General features: G+C 47.5%; 1 protein-coding gene across 2 annotated transcripts; it reads right to left on the reverse strand.

The window, feature by feature from the left end:
- Nucleotides 1–432: 432 nt before the first annotated feature.
- On the reverse strand, nucleotides 433–12,324 carry LOC310659163 (alpha-2,8-sialyltransferase 8F-like). 2 transcript variants are annotated; one of them, XM_083402352.1, is made up of 8 exons: nucleotides 12,227–12,324; nucleotides 9,562–9,676; nucleotides 8,590–8,670; nucleotides 7,321–7,473; nucleotides 7,070–7,211; nucleotides 5,601–5,713; nucleotides 3,486–3,575; nucleotides 433–2,068 (listed from the first exon to the last, which is right to left on the reverse strand). In XM_083402352.1, exons 2-8 carry the CDS (start codon nucleotides 9,660–9,662, stop codon nucleotides 1,645–1,647), a joined length of 1,104 nt encoding a protein of 367 aa, XP_083258478.1. In that variant the 5' UTR covers nucleotides 9,663–9,676; nucleotides 12,227–12,324; the 3' UTR covers nucleotides 433–1,644. The 2 variants fall into 2 exon arrangements, with proteins under 2 accessions (XP_083258478.1, XP_083258479.1); XM_083402353.1 differs by having other exon boundaries at nucleotides 12,224–12,324.
- Between the last annotated feature and the right edge of the window lie 3,951 nt (nucleotides 12,325–16,275).

The following is a 16,275-nucleotide window of genomic DNA, read 5'->3' on the forward strand; positions in this document are numbered from 1 at the left end:
TTGAGCAGAAGTCAGTTATGGATTCGAAACCAGGACAGGACCCTGTTTCGATGTATTCACCTTCATCAGCTAATTTTCAAGTTTGAAGTTTGTAAGTTTGAGGACTTTCGGATAAATATGTCCTGTTATTCTCTACCTTTCTCAAGGAAAACAACTACGTGTGGGTAGATCTAATTGCGCACAGAAAGGCTTGTTTCTATCGACTATTGAATTGTGAATAGGGACCACTCCCACTATTGAAACTTACATTGGCCTGAGTTCTTGGTGTGCTTTTTTCTTAAGATGACTGGCCTGCCATTTCCTCTATAAGTCCTCCTCTTGACTCTAGTGGGGAAGCTGAACAAAGACCTTTGCAGACCCCAGCTGAGGCTTTGGAGTTGAATGAAGACTTAAGTTCTATGCAAGCTGAGTTGCTGTTGGGGAAAATAGAGCTGCGCTTGTATCAAGTTTTATTTCAGAACCTCTCTGATTTCTCTTTACATTTGTTTCTGAAGATCTGAACAGACATGAACCCAGGCCCTGCGGCCTCAACGGAACACATGAAAAAGCATTAAGGTGTAAAACAACAACTAACAACACAGTAAAAGTAGGATTGGTGTGGAAAGCAGGTTGGGGATCAGACCGCCTATTGCTCCGCTATAAATCTGGGAAGTGTCTTTCTGCTTCCCTGGCAAGGGCAACTTTCTGCCCAAGCGCCCAGCAATGCACTTTGATGTGCTCCAAAACGGACCGAGTAGTTTTCCAAAGAGCTGAGATGAAGAAGGCAGTGCGACGGCCAGTTCCTGCTCTCCGCCACAGACATCCCACAAACACCAACGAAACCGAGAAACTCTACCGGGGGAAATCCTCACTTCCGGTGACGGTGGCTGAAGCAGCTCCCTGGCTCCTGACTGTTTAGGAGCAGCCGGAATAAGTTGTTGGGGTTTGAATGCCCTTGCACTGCAGACAAATTTGGGGGGGTTCCTTGTACCTCCGTCTCCATGGCTGGGAGACTGCCCCCCTTAGGAATGCACCAACGACCTCCCTTATCCGGGGACGGGGAAACCTCTGTTTGCATGGCCCTGCAGCCGGACAGCCCTACCCATTTGGCCCCTGAGACCATTTTGACCACTTGCGGCAAAGGCAGAGGGCCAAGAACAGGGAAAGAAGACGCAGCTTGGTCGAAAGGGGGCTTTGCAAGCCGTGACAACTAGCTGGTTCTCTAGACTGAAGGGCAAGTTATGGGGATGGGTCCTAGATGTCCACTGCCCGACGCTTATTTCTGGGGTGCAGGGGCGCACGTCCACCTCCAGCTCTTCGTTCAGGCTGTTCACAGAACTCTACTCTCAGAAAAAGAGCGGGGGACGACGTTAGCCTTCTGAAAGGACCCCCTTTTCCCCATTCGGGAGACTCTGGTAGTACTAAACAACCCTGTTCCTCCTCCAGAAGCCCGTGGGGTCCCTCCAAGCGGTATCGCCAGACTCCAGCTCCCATCATCCCTCTGCGCTCCTGGTGGAAGATGGGAGATGGAGTCCAGCAACACCGAAAGCTTCTCCAAAATGGCTTGCCCACGCCAGAACTGAAGTCTGCGAGAAAACCTTCAAGAGGTGCCTGTTTGGAAACCCAACCTCCTCCTTACCCCAGAGAGAGAGATTTTCCTGTTTCTCACTGACATTTGCCCAGCCGCAGTCTCAGGATGCCCTGCAGGTACATCTTCAGGTAGCAGGAGAACTCCCTGGGCCTGATGCGCACCTGGGAGTGGCGTGGGAAGGGCTGGCCGCTCAGGCCATGCGCGAAGGGCCAGAAGCCGTAGAGAGTGATGCGCTGGCAGAGCTCCAGAGCCAGGCTGACGAAGGCAAAGTTGGGCGAGAGGCACTCGGGCTGGAAGCCCTCGCGGGTCCAGTAGCTCCCCAGGGCGTCCAGGTATTGGGGGTTCAAGAAAGAGGCCCGCTGCAGCACATCCGAGTCCTCCAGCGGATGCAGAGGGGGGTTCCTGGCATGGCTTTGGAGGGTGGGGAGGAGGAGGAGGAGGGCATCCCGGTAGGGGCGCAGGGCATCCGCAAGACGCTTCCTCTGGGAGCCCTGGTACCTGTGGGAGGAGGAAAGGAAAGGAGAAGGAAGCAGGAAACAAGTAACACACGCGTGGGGATACATAATAATAATACAGTGGTACCTCGGGTTACGGAGGGACGCGGGTGGCGTTGTGGGTTAATCCACAGAGCCTAGCACATGCCGACCAGAAGGTCAGCAGTTCAAATCCCCGCGACAGAGCTCCCGTTGTTCGGTCCCTGCTCCTGCCAACCTAGCAGTTCGAAAGCACATCAAAGTGCAAGTAGATAAATAGGTACCGCTCCGGTTTGCCATAAGCGGCTTAGTCCTGCTGGCCACATGACCCAGAAACTGTATGCCGGCTCCCTCAGCCAATAAAGCGAGATGAGCGCCACAACCCCAGAGTCGGCCACGACTGGACCTAATGGTCAGGGGTCCCTTTACCTTTACCTCAGGTTACAGATGCTTCAGGTTACAGACTCTGCTAACCCAGAAATAGTACCTCGGGTCAAGAACTTTGCTTCAGGATGGGAACAGAAATTGCACGCCAGCAGTGGGAGGCCCTATTAGTTAAAGTGGTACCTCAGATTAAGAACAGTTTCAGGTTAAGAACGGACCTCCGGAACGAATTAAGTTCTTAACCCGAGGTATCACTGTAATAATAATGATAATGATAATGATGATAATACTAATACTAATACTAATACTAATAATTTATTTATACCTCGCCCATCTGGTGGCTCCCAACAGAATATTAAAAACATGACAAATACATCAAACATTAAAAACTTTCCTAAACAGGGCTGCCTTCAGATGTCTTCTAAAAGTTTGGTAGTTGTTTTTCTCTTTGACATCTGGTAGGAGGGCGTTCCACAGGGCAGGTGCAACCACCGAGAAGGCCCTCTGCCTGGTTCCCTGTAGCTTTGCTTCTTGCAGGGAGGGAACCGTCAGAAGGCCCTCGGAGCTGGATCTCAGTGTCCAGGCAGAATGATGCTGGTGGAGATGCTCCTTCAGGGATACTGGACTGAGGCAGTTTCCGCACCGGGTACCACCTGACCCTGCTACGCCACTGAGTCCAACATGGGCCTGATGAAGCCAATGGCTCTTCTGATGTGCTGAAACCCCTTTCGCTGGTGCACATAAGTCCTTTTTCAGCCATCGTTTACGCACAAGGCTCTTTTTAAACAATTAAATCATGAGCTTGTATTGAACAGCATTAGCTGTTTCATGCTTGGTTTTGTGCTATTCATGTGCAGTTGTGTGTTGGTTGTTTTCTTAAAAACATTTTGCTGATTTTTAAATGCTTTGCTATTCCGACGAGCTACGCTGAGCTCAGTGTCGCTCTTGGGAGAGCAGGCCAGTATCAGTTCGGACCTAATTTGGGGCGAGGCAGCTGCTCAGCATCACCAACTGCACCATCTCAGCATGCCGCCCCCCCAGCCCCCCATTCCTCTTACTTGGAGTCCAGGCTGCTGAGGTTCAAGGCCACCAGACTCGTCTTGGACCCCACATCTTCCGAGGAATTCCTGGCGGGAGGCAAGCTAAACCTGGATTGCAAGAGGAGAGGGTGAGATGGAAGAGGAAATCCAGGTCTGCGTCAGCTTTCAGATAAACACTATCCTATTTACAGTGTTGCCCCGCAAGACGAATGCCTCGCAAGACGGAAAACCCACAAGACGTAAGGGTTTTCCGTTTTCAGAGGCGCTTCGCAAGACGAATTTCCCTATGGGCTTGCTTCGCAAGACGAAAATTGACGAAAATTTTTGAGGTTTTTTTCCGCTCCAAAACCCCTTTTTCTGAAGCGCTAAGCTGCTAAAAGCATTTTAGCAGCAAAACCGCTAATCCCTTAAGCCTTTAATAGGCGTTAATAGCCCTTAAACTGCCAATAGCGCTAATAGCACTAATCCGCTAATGGGCTTGCTTCGCAAGACAAAAAAACCGCAAGACGAAAAGACTCACGGAATGGATTCTTTTCGTCTTGCGAGGCACCACTGTATTTATTTCATAAAATTTAGGAGATGCGCTGCTCTACCTTCCCGATATTTAGCCGTTATAATCTTAGTATAAGGTTACCAAATGTCCCCGTTTCCCAGGGACAGTCCCTGGATTTACAAATCAGTCCCCTTGACAAAATCCTATCATTTCTACTGAAGTTGAAAAGCGCCCCTCGGATTCATTGAAAAAAATCTGGTAATCTTATCTTAGTAGCAGGTTGAACGTTATTTTTGCATCATTTTCCAGACTAGCGTCTTTTAGATAACCAAGCAGAAGTGTTTTACGTTCCAGGGGTATTGATGGCATCCTAACATATCAAGGAGGGATGCGGGTGGCGCTGTGGGTTAAACCACAGAGCCTAGGACTTGCCGATCAGAAAGTCGGCAGTTCGAATCCCCGCGACGGGGTGAGTTCCCATTGCTTGGTCCCTGCTCCTGCCAACCGAGCAGTTCGAAAGCACGTCAAAGTGCAAGTAGTTAAGTAGGTACCGCTCCGGCGGGAAGGTAAATGGCGTTTCCGTGCGTTGCTCTGGTTCGCCAGAAGCGGCTTAGTCATGCTGGCCACATGACCTGGAAGCTGTACGCCGGCTCCCTCGGCCAGTAAAGCGAGATGAGCGCCGCAACCCCAGAGTCGGTCACGACTGGACCTAATGGTCACGGGTCCCTTTACCTTTACCTTTAGCATATCAAGAGACCTGGGCCTGATCAGATTTAATTTCTATTTGAGAACAATTCCAGAAACCTGTCCTTCCTTCCTTCCTCCCCAGATCTGCTCAACTTGAGCTAAGCAGAGTGCATTAGCTGAATGAACCATGGTTTTGTGATTTATCCATATATCTGGTTCATAAAATCTATACACCGCTGGATTATAAAAAAACAAACCCTCAAAAACAAAATAAAAAATCAATCAGTATGTCCATCAACAAGATTTATTTGTTTGTTTTAACAATAACCAAAGACTTTCGAAAAGTTAAAATAACAACAAGTTGAAAACAGATTAAAGCTCGCCTCACTTTTCAAAACACCCTGGTAAAGGTAAAGGTAAAGGGACCCCTGACCATTAGGTCCAGTCGTGGCCGACTCTGGGGCTGCGGCGCTCATCTCGCTTTACTGGCCAAGGGAGCCGGCGTACAGCTTCCGGGTCATGTGACAAGCATGACTAAGCCGCTTCTGGCGAACCAGAGCAGCGCACGGAAACGCCGTTTACCTTCCCGCCGGAGTGGTACCTATTTATCTACTTGCACTTTGATGTGCTTTCAAACTGCTAGGTTGGCAGGAGCAGGGACTGAGCAACGGGAGCTCACCCCGTCGCAGGGATTCGAACCGCCGACCTTCTGATCGGCAAGTCCTAGGCTCTGTGGTTTAACCCGCAGCGCCACCCGCATCCCAAAACACCCCGGTAGGCTGGTCTAAACAATATTTTGGCCAAAAGGGTACTACAGCAGAGGCGCTTGCCTGATCGATCTCAATCGCCAGGGAGTTTCCAAGATCGATCTCAATCGCCAGGGAGTTTCTAAGTGTAGCAAGGAATCTTCCCCCGACATCAAGGGCTCTGAATCACTCTCAAAGAAGAGTTACCTGATTACGAAGTCTGCCTGGTCGATCTCTTTCCCGCAGCGGCTTCTCTGCAGGATCCCGCCATTGCCCACCACGGCACAATGCTCGTACTGAACTTCCGAGAAGGTGGATTTCTGGAGGTTTTGAGGGGAAAGGGAGAGATTTTGAAACATCTGTGTCTTAAAACGTTTTCAAAATCAGCGTGTGAAAGAAATGCCGGGTTTTGTACGCAGGAGTGCGGTCTTGGGCATCCCTGTGGCCGCTGGCAGGTGCCAGTTTGGCCAAAGGCTGATTCCACCCTTGGAGACCCCAAGGATATGTTATAAGAATTCTAAGGTCTCAAATATAGAAGAAATATTCATAAATGCACACACATCTAAATATAAGAACCATGTGTCTGAAATAGTACGGGAAAGTTATAATAATACAGTGGTACCTTGGTTCTCAAACTTAACCCGTTCCGGAAGTCCGTTCCAAAACCAAAGCTCTCCAAACCCAAGGCGCGCTTTCCCATAGAAAGTAATGCAAAATGGATTAATCCGTTCCAGACTTTTAAAAACAATCCCTGAAACAGCAATTTAGCATGGATTTTACGATCTAACGAGACCATTGATCCATAAAAATGAAAGCAATAAACAATGTACTGCAGTCACACAATCAATCCATCAGTTGCAGAACTGGGTTCCACCAGTCTCACACACACACACACACACACACACACACACAAGAGCTGCAAAAACGCAGAATAAATAGCAAAAACCTCGGCGTAACACTCAAAACGGAAGTGTGGTGCTCAAAACAGAGAGCGTCCGACTTCCGAAAAAGTTCACAAACCAGAACACTTGCTTCCAGGTTTGCAGTGTTTGCGTTCAAAGTTGTTTCGGTACCAAGGCGTTTGAGAACCAAGGTACCACTGCAGTAGTAATAATAATAATAATAATAATAATAATAATAATAATTTATTATTTATACCCCGCACATCTGGCTGGGTTTCCCCAGCCACTCTGGGCGGCTTCCAACAAAACACTAAAAGACAATAACCTATTAAACATTAAAAGCTTCCCTAAACAGGGCTGCCTTCAGATGTCTTTTAAAGATAAGATAGCTTCTTATTGCCTTCACATCTGAAGGAAGGGAGGGCATTCCACAGGGAGGGCACCACCACCGAGAAGGCCCTCTGCCTGGTTCCCTGTAACCTCACTTCTCGCAGGCAGGGAACCGCCAGAAGCAGTGGCGTAGCGTGGGGCAAGGCAATTAATTTGCGCCCCCTAACCCGTGGATTTTAGTAGGGGCAGAGAGCTGCGAGTGCGAGCGCCCCCCCCCCGATGTTGTACCCGGTGCGGCCGGCCCCCCCTGCACCCCCCACGCTACGCCACTGGCCAGAAGGCCCTCAGCGCTGGACCTCAGTGTCCGGGTAGAATGGTGGGGGTGGAGACGTTCCTTCAGGTATACAACAACAACAACAACAACAACAACAGTCTTCCCAGCACCTCAGGGAGCAGGTCCACGAGGTCAGGTCTCACGGGCACTTTTCGCCCGTCCTTCCCAAAGACGATGTTTGATCCCAGAGGGGTGTTTTCCTTGGTCAGGATGAGCAAGGAGGAAGCTTTGCAACATTGGCCCAGTTCTGCCCTGCAAAGGGAAGGGAAGGCAGGTTAGGGATGCACTGGGAAAGGGAGGTGGTCCACACACCTCCTCACCTGTCGCCTCCAAGGGCATCTCGTAGGAAGGGCATTTTTACCTGTACTGGGCCACAACTGCCGCATCCGGGTCCCACTGGCATTCCTCCGTGAGCAGCACGTGCTCCAAGATATTCTTGTCCTCATTCCAGATATCCCACTTCTTGACGGCACGGATCCTTTTCTGATTCCTGGGCGTCTTGCGGTACTGGAAGCTGCCACCGAGAGACAGAAAGAGAGAAGGAGATCAAAGGCTCTCACGCAGCAGGACTTCGTTTTCTGGTCAGGGCTGCGTGGAATTGCACCTGGTACCTGGTGGGTGTGCTTGTTTAATAAAATTACTACTACTACTAATAATAATAATAATATTCGAAAAGGTTATGCAAGATCGCTGCAAAATACAGTGCTACCAGACAGGATCTGATGGCAATATGCATAGACAATGTACAATTGCACATCACTGCCAAACGCAAACAGACATGAAATGAAACCAGGGTAAATAAACCACAGGTAGGCGACTGTGTGGGGGGTAGAGACTGGAACTTTTGTTTTGTTTATTTGTTTATTAAATTTGCACGTTGCCCTTTATCTGTAGACCGTGGGGCAGTTCACAGCATTCTATCACCTATCATCTATCTATCTATCATCTAAATCTATATCTATCTATCTATCTATCATCTATCTATCTATCTATCTATCTATCTATCTATCTATCTATCTCTATCATCTATCTATCTATCTATCATCATCATCTATCTACTATCTATCTATCATCTATCTATCTATCTATCTATCTATCTATCTATCTATCTAATCTATCATCTATCTATCGATCAGATCTATCTATCATCTGTCTACTATCTATCATCTATCTATCTACCATCTGTCTATTATATCTATCTATCTATCATCTATCTACTATCTATTTATCAATCAATCTATCTATCATCTAGCTATCTAAACTATCATCTCTCTATCGATATTACATGATAAAAACAAAAACAAACCAATAAGCCCCTCCCCCAAACACATTAAAAGGGGAATAAGATGTTAATCAGCCCAAGGCCTGGTTGAAAATGAACATTTTCACCCGGCCCCTAAAGATATGTAATGCTGGGAATTGTAGTATGGGGGCGCAAGGTTGGCGCAGGCTCGCTCCCGGTGCTTAGATGGAGAGAAGGTAGAGAGGTGGTAAAGTTTTTGAAGCTGCGGGCAGGAATTTGAGATGGGACCAGAAAAGTGATGGTAGCGGAGGTGGATTTTGGGTCGCAAGCCGGAACAAGACCCCGTGTCGCTTGTGACCTCTAGCGTTGGGCTGTGTCAAAACTCACTTTCCGAAGAAGAGGTTCTTAGATTCCAGCAGCCAAATCAGTTCCTGGCATTCCTTCTGCTCTTGTATTTGAGCCCATTCTCTGGAAAAGGAAGCCGGAGGCAGAAATAATAATATAATAATAATTTGTAGCCTTTGCCTGGGTTTCCCCAGCCACTCTGGGTGGCTTCCAACACAGACCAAAAATACACTAAAATGTCACACATTAAAAACTTCCCTGAACAGGGTTGCCTTCAGACGCCTTCTGAATCTCAGGTGGTAGTTTATCTCTTTGGCATCTGGTGGGAGGGCGTTCCACAGGGCAGGTACCACCACCGAGAAGGTCCTCTGCCTGATTCCCTGTAGCTTTGCTTCTCGAAATGAGGGGACCGCCAGAAGGCACTCCGACCTGGATCTCAGCGTCCGGGCAGAACAATGGGGGTGGAGACACTCCTTCAGATATACTGGACCGAGGCCGTTTAGGGCTTTCAAGGTCAGCCCCAACACTTTGAATTGTGCCCGGAAACGTACTGGGAGCCAATGTAGGTCTTTCAGGACCGGTGTTATGTGGTCTCGGCGGCTGCTCCCAGTCACCAGTCTAGCTGCTGCATTCTGGATTAGTTGTAGTTTCCGGGTCACCTTCAAAGGTAGCCCACGTAGAGCGCATTGCAGTAGTCCAAGTGGGAGATAACTAGAGCATGCACCACTCTGGCGAGACAGTCTGAGAGCAGGGAGGGTCTCATCCTGCGTACCAGATGGAGCTGGCAGACAGCTGCCCTGGACACAGAATTGACCTGCGCCTCCATGGACAGCTGTGAGTTCAGAATGACTCCCAGGCTGTGCACTCAATTTTAACTCATGAGCTATTGCTGCAATCTGCTCCGATTGTATGTTTTACCTTTATGAACGCTATTTTCATGGTGTTATGTTATCTGAGCTGGTCTTTGGCCGTAATAAATTATCTAACCCCTGCCTTTAATCCTCGGAAACTTACCTTGCTCTATGGAGCAGCAAGAGGGCCACCCCCAGGAAAAGCAAAAAGCAGACTGGTCCCAGTGCCAGAGACCATTTCCGTGGCAGGCAGTTCAAGGTCATGATGGCACGAACCCCTGGCACCAAGAGAAATAATAATAATAATAATTTATTCTTTATACCCCGCCCATCTGCCTGGGTTTCCCCAGCCACTCTGGGCGGCTTCCAACAGAATATTAAAATACAATAGAAACAAGCCTGTTTAGTCTGGGGAACAGAGGACGGAGAAGGGGCACAGTATAGCAAGAAAACTGCAGAGAAAATATTATTATTATTATTATTATTATTATTATTTAATTTTTAATTGGGTTTTCCATATTTAATCACATTTTATTACATAAATCTATCACCTTAAGCATTGCTCAAACAGAGCACCTTCCCTCCCTCTTTCTGACTTTCAAATAAAATTCTTTTATTCTTTTATTCTTTTCTTTTAATAAATTCTTAGCATTTCTATAACCACATTCTCCCTTCTTTTAACCTTTCACCTCATTATCTGTAAAATAGCTCCTTGTTTTAACATTGCAAAACATTTCCGCTCAAACCTAGAAACGTTTCCAAATGTCTACAATTTTGAAAACTGCAGAGGAAATATTCTGTCCCGCCGCAAGCCTCGTTTAATTGCAAATAAAAATTTAAAAGGGGACTGGGCAGAGAATGGGTCCTAAGGACCGATGGTGACAGGATGGGCAATTGCCTGGCTGAATAAAAATGTCCAGCAAATGTTAGGAGATAATATCAGCAGGCCTGTATATCATTTAAATTATAAAACTATTAATGGCCTGCGCAATGTAAAATCACTATACTGGGCCAGGGCAGGGAGTCCTGTGTCCACTTCTGAGCACCACAATTTTAGAAGGATATTCACAAGCTGGAAGTTGGGCAAGGCCAAGATCAGCAAACCTTTTCAGCAGGGGGCCGGTCCGCCGTCCCTCAGACCTTGTGGGGGGCCGGACTATATTTTGGAAAAGAAAAAAAAAATGAACAGATTCCTGTGCCACACAAATAACCCAGAGATGCATTTTAAATAAAAAGACACATTCTACTCATGTAAAAATAAGTTGATTCCCGGACTGTCCAGGGGCCGGATTGAGAAGGCAATTGGCCCGGATCTGGCCCCGGGGCCTTAGGTTGCCTACCTGTTATGTACTGAGTTGAATAGGATCCAGAATGCAGCAGTCTGATTGGTCCTAGAACAATAGGATCCAGAATGCAGCAGTCTGATTGGTCCTAGAACGATAGGATCCAGAATGCAGCAGTCTGATTGGTCCTAGAACAAGAGGATCCAGAATGCAGCAGTCTGATTGGTCCTAGAATGATAGGATCCAGAATGTAGCAGTCTGACTGGTCCTAGAACGATAGGATCCAGAATGCAGCAGTCTGATTGGTCCTAGAACAATAGTATCCAGAATGCAGCAGTATGATTGGTCCACAGGAGCCACCCAATCCAGCTCCAGATGAAAGTGAATCCGCAACTTGATTGGCCTACAGGAGAATCCCGGAATTAGCCAATCACGTGGGGCCTATTGTGTAAATAATGTATATAATGCAGACATTTTGGGGGAACTGGCATTCCTCACTACTATGAGCTGAATAAAGAGCATGAAATCCACTCTCGACTCCAAGTACATTTCACTACCTATGGCCAAGATGATGAAGGATCTTGAAACCGAGCCTGATGAGGAACGGTTGAAGGAGTCGGGGGTGTTTAACCTGGAGAAGAAGAGGCTGAAAGGAGATATGAGAGCCATCTTCCAATATCTTAAGGACTTTCACGTGGAAAAAGCTTGTTTTCTCCTGCTCTGGAGGGTCGGACTCGAAACCATTACAGTATTATTATTATTATTATTATTATTATTAAGGAAAATGGGAGCAAGGGAAAACAGGGTGTGGTTTTTGTAAACCGCTCTGAGGTCTTCTCACGACGCAGCGGCGTGCAAATCTGGTTCAATAACAACGATGTATTCATCCAAATCGATTTGACGACCTTTGATGAATTAAGCCTCCCTTTGCAACCCCGCAGCCTCCTGCCGCTTCAATGGTTATGGGTGCGCAGAGGGTCCGGGAGGAAAATAATAATAATAATAATAATAATAATAATAATAATAATAATAATAATTATTTATACCCCGCCCTTCCGGGTTCAAAAACCGGGCTCAGGGCGCTAACAACAAATCTAAAACACTTTAAAACCCTTAATTATAAAAGCAATATAAAATACAGTATGAAAACACGAATAACAATAAAATTCAAAAATTCAATTAGAGCTAGCTGGTGGGATTTAAATGCAATAAAAGTGATGGTGGTGCAGGCAGGCGGCTAAATTTAGAAAAAACAGGAAGACACCTCGCATTTCTTTATCCCCCCCTAAATTTATTATTTTTCCAAATTTATAGCATACATAAAAGAAAAAACATTACATTATAAAATATTTATATAAAAAGAAACAAACAGACAAATATTTATCTTAACTGTATTTCTTTTGGGAATGGGGGATCAAAAAAACCCAAGCTTTTTTAGTTTTTGCTAAGAAATAGAGCAGAAACGGAGCAGGGTGCGCCATTTGAACCCAGGACCGAGCAAAAGAGTTCCAGCCATCCCTCCGCCTGCCCCATTTTACATACCACCAGCCCAAGGAGATGCTTGGGGGCTGCCTGCCCCACTTGGGGGTGCCTTCCCCTTGTGTGGAGCTGAGCAGGTCCCCCCCAGGTTCTTCCTGGCCCAATCCACAGGAAGCCCTCGGAGGTCAGAGCCAAAATGGGCTCAGCCTGGCCTGTCCCCTGGGTTCTTATACCAAGCAGCCGGCCAATCAGGGATCCCCAAGAGCTGTCGTGTCCTTCTGGCCGGCCAATGGGCCGCTAGCGTGCTGCTGGAGGGCGTGGCCTGCAGCGGGTTCTGCAAAGAATCATGGGAACTATAGTTGCAGACACCCGACTCAGAACTACGTTTCACGGCACCCTAGAAACTAGGCTTCCCAGGATCCTTTGCGGGGAGAAATGCACTTTCGGTGCGTGGCGTGTTTGTTTGGCGTGAGAAGATAATAATAATAATAATAATTTATTATTTATACCCTGCCCATCTGGCCGGGCCTCCCCAGCCACTCTGGGTGGCTTCCAACAAAACACTAAAATACAATAACCTATTAAACATTAAAAGCTTCTCTAAAGATGTCTTCTAAATGTCAGGTAGTTGTTCTTCTCTTTGACATCTGGAGGGAGAACGTTCCACAGGGCGGGAGCCACTACCAAGAAGGCCCTCTGCCTGGTTCCCTGCAACTTGGCTTCTCGCAGCAAGGGAACCGCCAGAAGGCCCTCAGAGCTGGACCTCAGTGTCCGGGCAGAACGATGGGGGTGGAGATGATTCTTCAGGTATACTGGGACGAGGCCGTTTAGGGCTTTCAAGGTCAGCACCAACACTTTGAATTGTCCTTGGAAACGTACTGGGAGCCAATGAAGGTCTTTCAGGACTGGTGTAATATGGTCTCAGCAGCTGCCCCCAGTCACCAGACTGGCTGCTGCATTCTGGATTAGTTGTAGTTTCCGGGTCACCTTCAAAGGTAGCCCCACACAGAGCGCATTGCAGTAGTCCAAGCGGGAGATAACCAGAGCATGCACCTCTCTGGCGAGACAGTCCGCAGGCAGGGTGGGTCTCATCCTGAGTACCAGATGGAGATAGCAGACAGCTGCCCTGGACACAGAATTAACCTGCGCCTCCATAGACAGCTGTGAGTCCAAAAGGACTCCCAGGCTGCACACCTGGTCCTAGTGCCCATTTGCCATGTCCATTCTGTGGCTTGCAACCGAATATTAAAAACACAATAAAACATCAAATATTAAAAAAAAATCCCCAAACAAGGCCACCTTCAGATGTCTTCTAAAAGTCGGATATTAGTTTATCTCCTTAACATCTGATGGGAGGGCGTTGCACAGGGCGGGTGCCACTACCGAGAAGGCCCTCTGCCTGGTTCCCTGTAACCTTGCTTCCCGCAGGGAGGGAACCGCCAGAAGGCCCTTGGTGCTGGATCTCAGTGTCCAGGCTGAACGATGGGGGTAGAGATGCTCCTTCAGGTATACTGGGCCGAGGCCGTTTAGGGCTTTAAAGGCCAGCACCAACACTTTGAATTGTGCTCTGTGCATTTCTCCGGCTACTCACCTGAATTTCACGGTGCAGTCAAAAACCGCTAGCACATTTGCAATGCTAAGCAGGGTCCGGTATGGTTTCCAATTGGATGGGGGATTGCGTGTCGAGATTCCTGCTTTGCAGGGGATTGGACTGGATGGCCCTTGGGGTACCTTCCGACTCTACAATTCTATGATTCTATTTAGCAATTTATTACTGGCTTCTGAGGGGTTAGGCCAGCCATCGCATCGTTCATTTGCAACATTGCAGAGCATGTCAACTGGGATTGCTGGACCTCCAAGGTTGATTTGACGTCTCCAGGTGTACGGAGAAGGTGCCTATTATTTCTTTGTAGTACCTTATCTTGTGAAACCACATTCCAAAGGTGCAGCCGCAAAATTAAAAAACGCCTGCTTCTTGGGAGAAAAGCAATGACACACCTGGACAACATCTTAAAAAGCAGAGACATCAGCTTGCCAACAAAGGTCCATATAGTTAAAGCTATGGTTTTCCCAGTGGTGATGTATGGAAGTGAGCGCTGGACCATAATCGCTGAAGAATCGATGCTTTTGAATTCTGGTGCTGGAGGAGACTCTTGAGAGTCCCATGGACTGCAAGAAGATCAAACCGATCCATTCTGAAGGAAATCAGCCCTGAATGCTCACTGGAAGGACAGATCCTGAAGCTGAAGCTCCAAGACTTTGGCCACCTCATGAGAAGAGAAGACTCCCTGGAAAAGACCCTGATGTTGGGAAAGATGGAGGGCACAAGGAGAAGGGGACGACAGAGGACGAGATGGTGGGACAGTGTTCTTGAAGCTACCAGCATGAGTTTGACCAAACTGCGGGAGGCAGTGGAAGAGGAGGGCCTGGCATGCTCTGGTCCAGGGGGTCAGGAAGAGGTGGACACGACTAAATGACTAAACAACAAGAACATCTTGTGAAACCACATTCCAAAGGTGTCTGCATAAGAAAGGGATGGTCACCAATCAGAAGCTGTGCCTTGGTTTTCGAACATTTCGGAAGTTAAAGAGACTTCTGGAACGGATTAAGTTTGGCGCTTTTGTCTTTGCTATTTATTTTGCTTTTTTGTTTTTGAGGCTTTTTTGGTTCATTTATTTTTGTGACTGTGTGGAACCCAGTTCAGCTACTGATTAATTGATTGTGTGACTGTGGAAATGGATAAAAGCCCCCCATCCAAACAATGACTATCATCAGTGCAGGTAAGGAAATAATAATTTATCACCTACAATACTGTCTTATTTTATAGGGCAGCACATTGATTATTGTTCGATGATCTCGTTAGATAGTAAAATCCATGTTAAATTACTGTTTTAGGGGTTGTTTTTAAAAGTGAAACGGATTAATCCGTTTTGCATTGCTTTCTATGGGAAAGTGCACCTTGGTTTTGGAACGCTTTGGTTTTGGAACGGACCTCCGGAACGGATTAAGTTTGAGAACCAAGGTACCACTGTATCTTCAATGACATGAGCGCCGGGGACTCCTCCCTGACGAGCAGAGACATTTCACTGTGGTGGGCTGGCAGAAGAAGACCTCTGAAGAGGGTGCATCCTTCCCCAGCCCACCTCTGGTGGAAGGCTACAAAAGGAAAGATCTCGAAGTGGTGCCACTATAATAAGAATTTTAAGGTCTTATATATATAAAATACATGTTCATAAATGTACCAAGCAAACCACATGTCTGGAGCAGCACAGGAAGACAGTCCTGAAGCCATTTTGACTCCCACTCTGACCAAATGTTTCTCTGCAAGGAGGGAGGAGGTGGGAAAAAAACCTTCCTCGTTACAGGAATTTAGTAGTCAGCATTTCAAAGGGTGACAGACTACAGTGGTACCTCTGGTTGCGAACAGGATCTGTTCCGGAGGCCCGTTCGCAACCTGAAACGCTGTATCTGCACAGATGTGCGGTGCGATTTGGCGTTTCTGCGCATGCACGAGCAGCAAAACCGGAAGTAACCCTTTCCGGTACTTCCGGGTCGCTGCGAGACATAACCTGAAAAGACGTAACCTGAAGTGTCCGTAACATGAGGTATGGCTGTACAAGGAAAGGCAATCAGATAAGGCATTATCAGATAACCTGCCAGACAGGAGATAAACAACGCACTCAGATTTCTGTTGTAGACCGCCTTTTCTGTGATGCAGGTATGATGTTTGTGGGGTGGTGGTCTTGGGTTACACCCCTTCTGTGATATATGTATGATGTATGGAGGGGTGGTCTGGAGCTCCAGGGCAGGGAATTTAAATGTCTATATAAGGGCAGGCACACCTTGGTTCTGAGCCCTCTTCTGTCCTCCTGCGTGTGAGGGGAGCACCCTGTTGCAACAGCTTTAATAAAGATCAGGCTTACTAACTGCTTTGCTTCTCAATATTCTCTGGCTGGCCTCTGTTCTTTTCTCCTACCAATAGGGAACCTACGTAAGGACTCTATTCGGGCTCTTGGGTACCCCATAAGGGGAAAAGGGCACATTTTGTTTACAACACCACTGAGCATCCGTCCCAGGGCAACCTGAGAGGGATCAACGGCTGAGATCTGTGGAGG

This window comes from Podarcis tiliguerta (assembly GCF_965153285.1).
Source record: "Podarcis tiliguerta genome assembly, chromosome: 10".
NCBI classification, from domain to species: domain Eukaryota; kingdom Metazoa; phylum Chordata; class Lepidosauria; order Squamata; family Lacertidae; genus Podarcis; species Podarcis tiliguerta.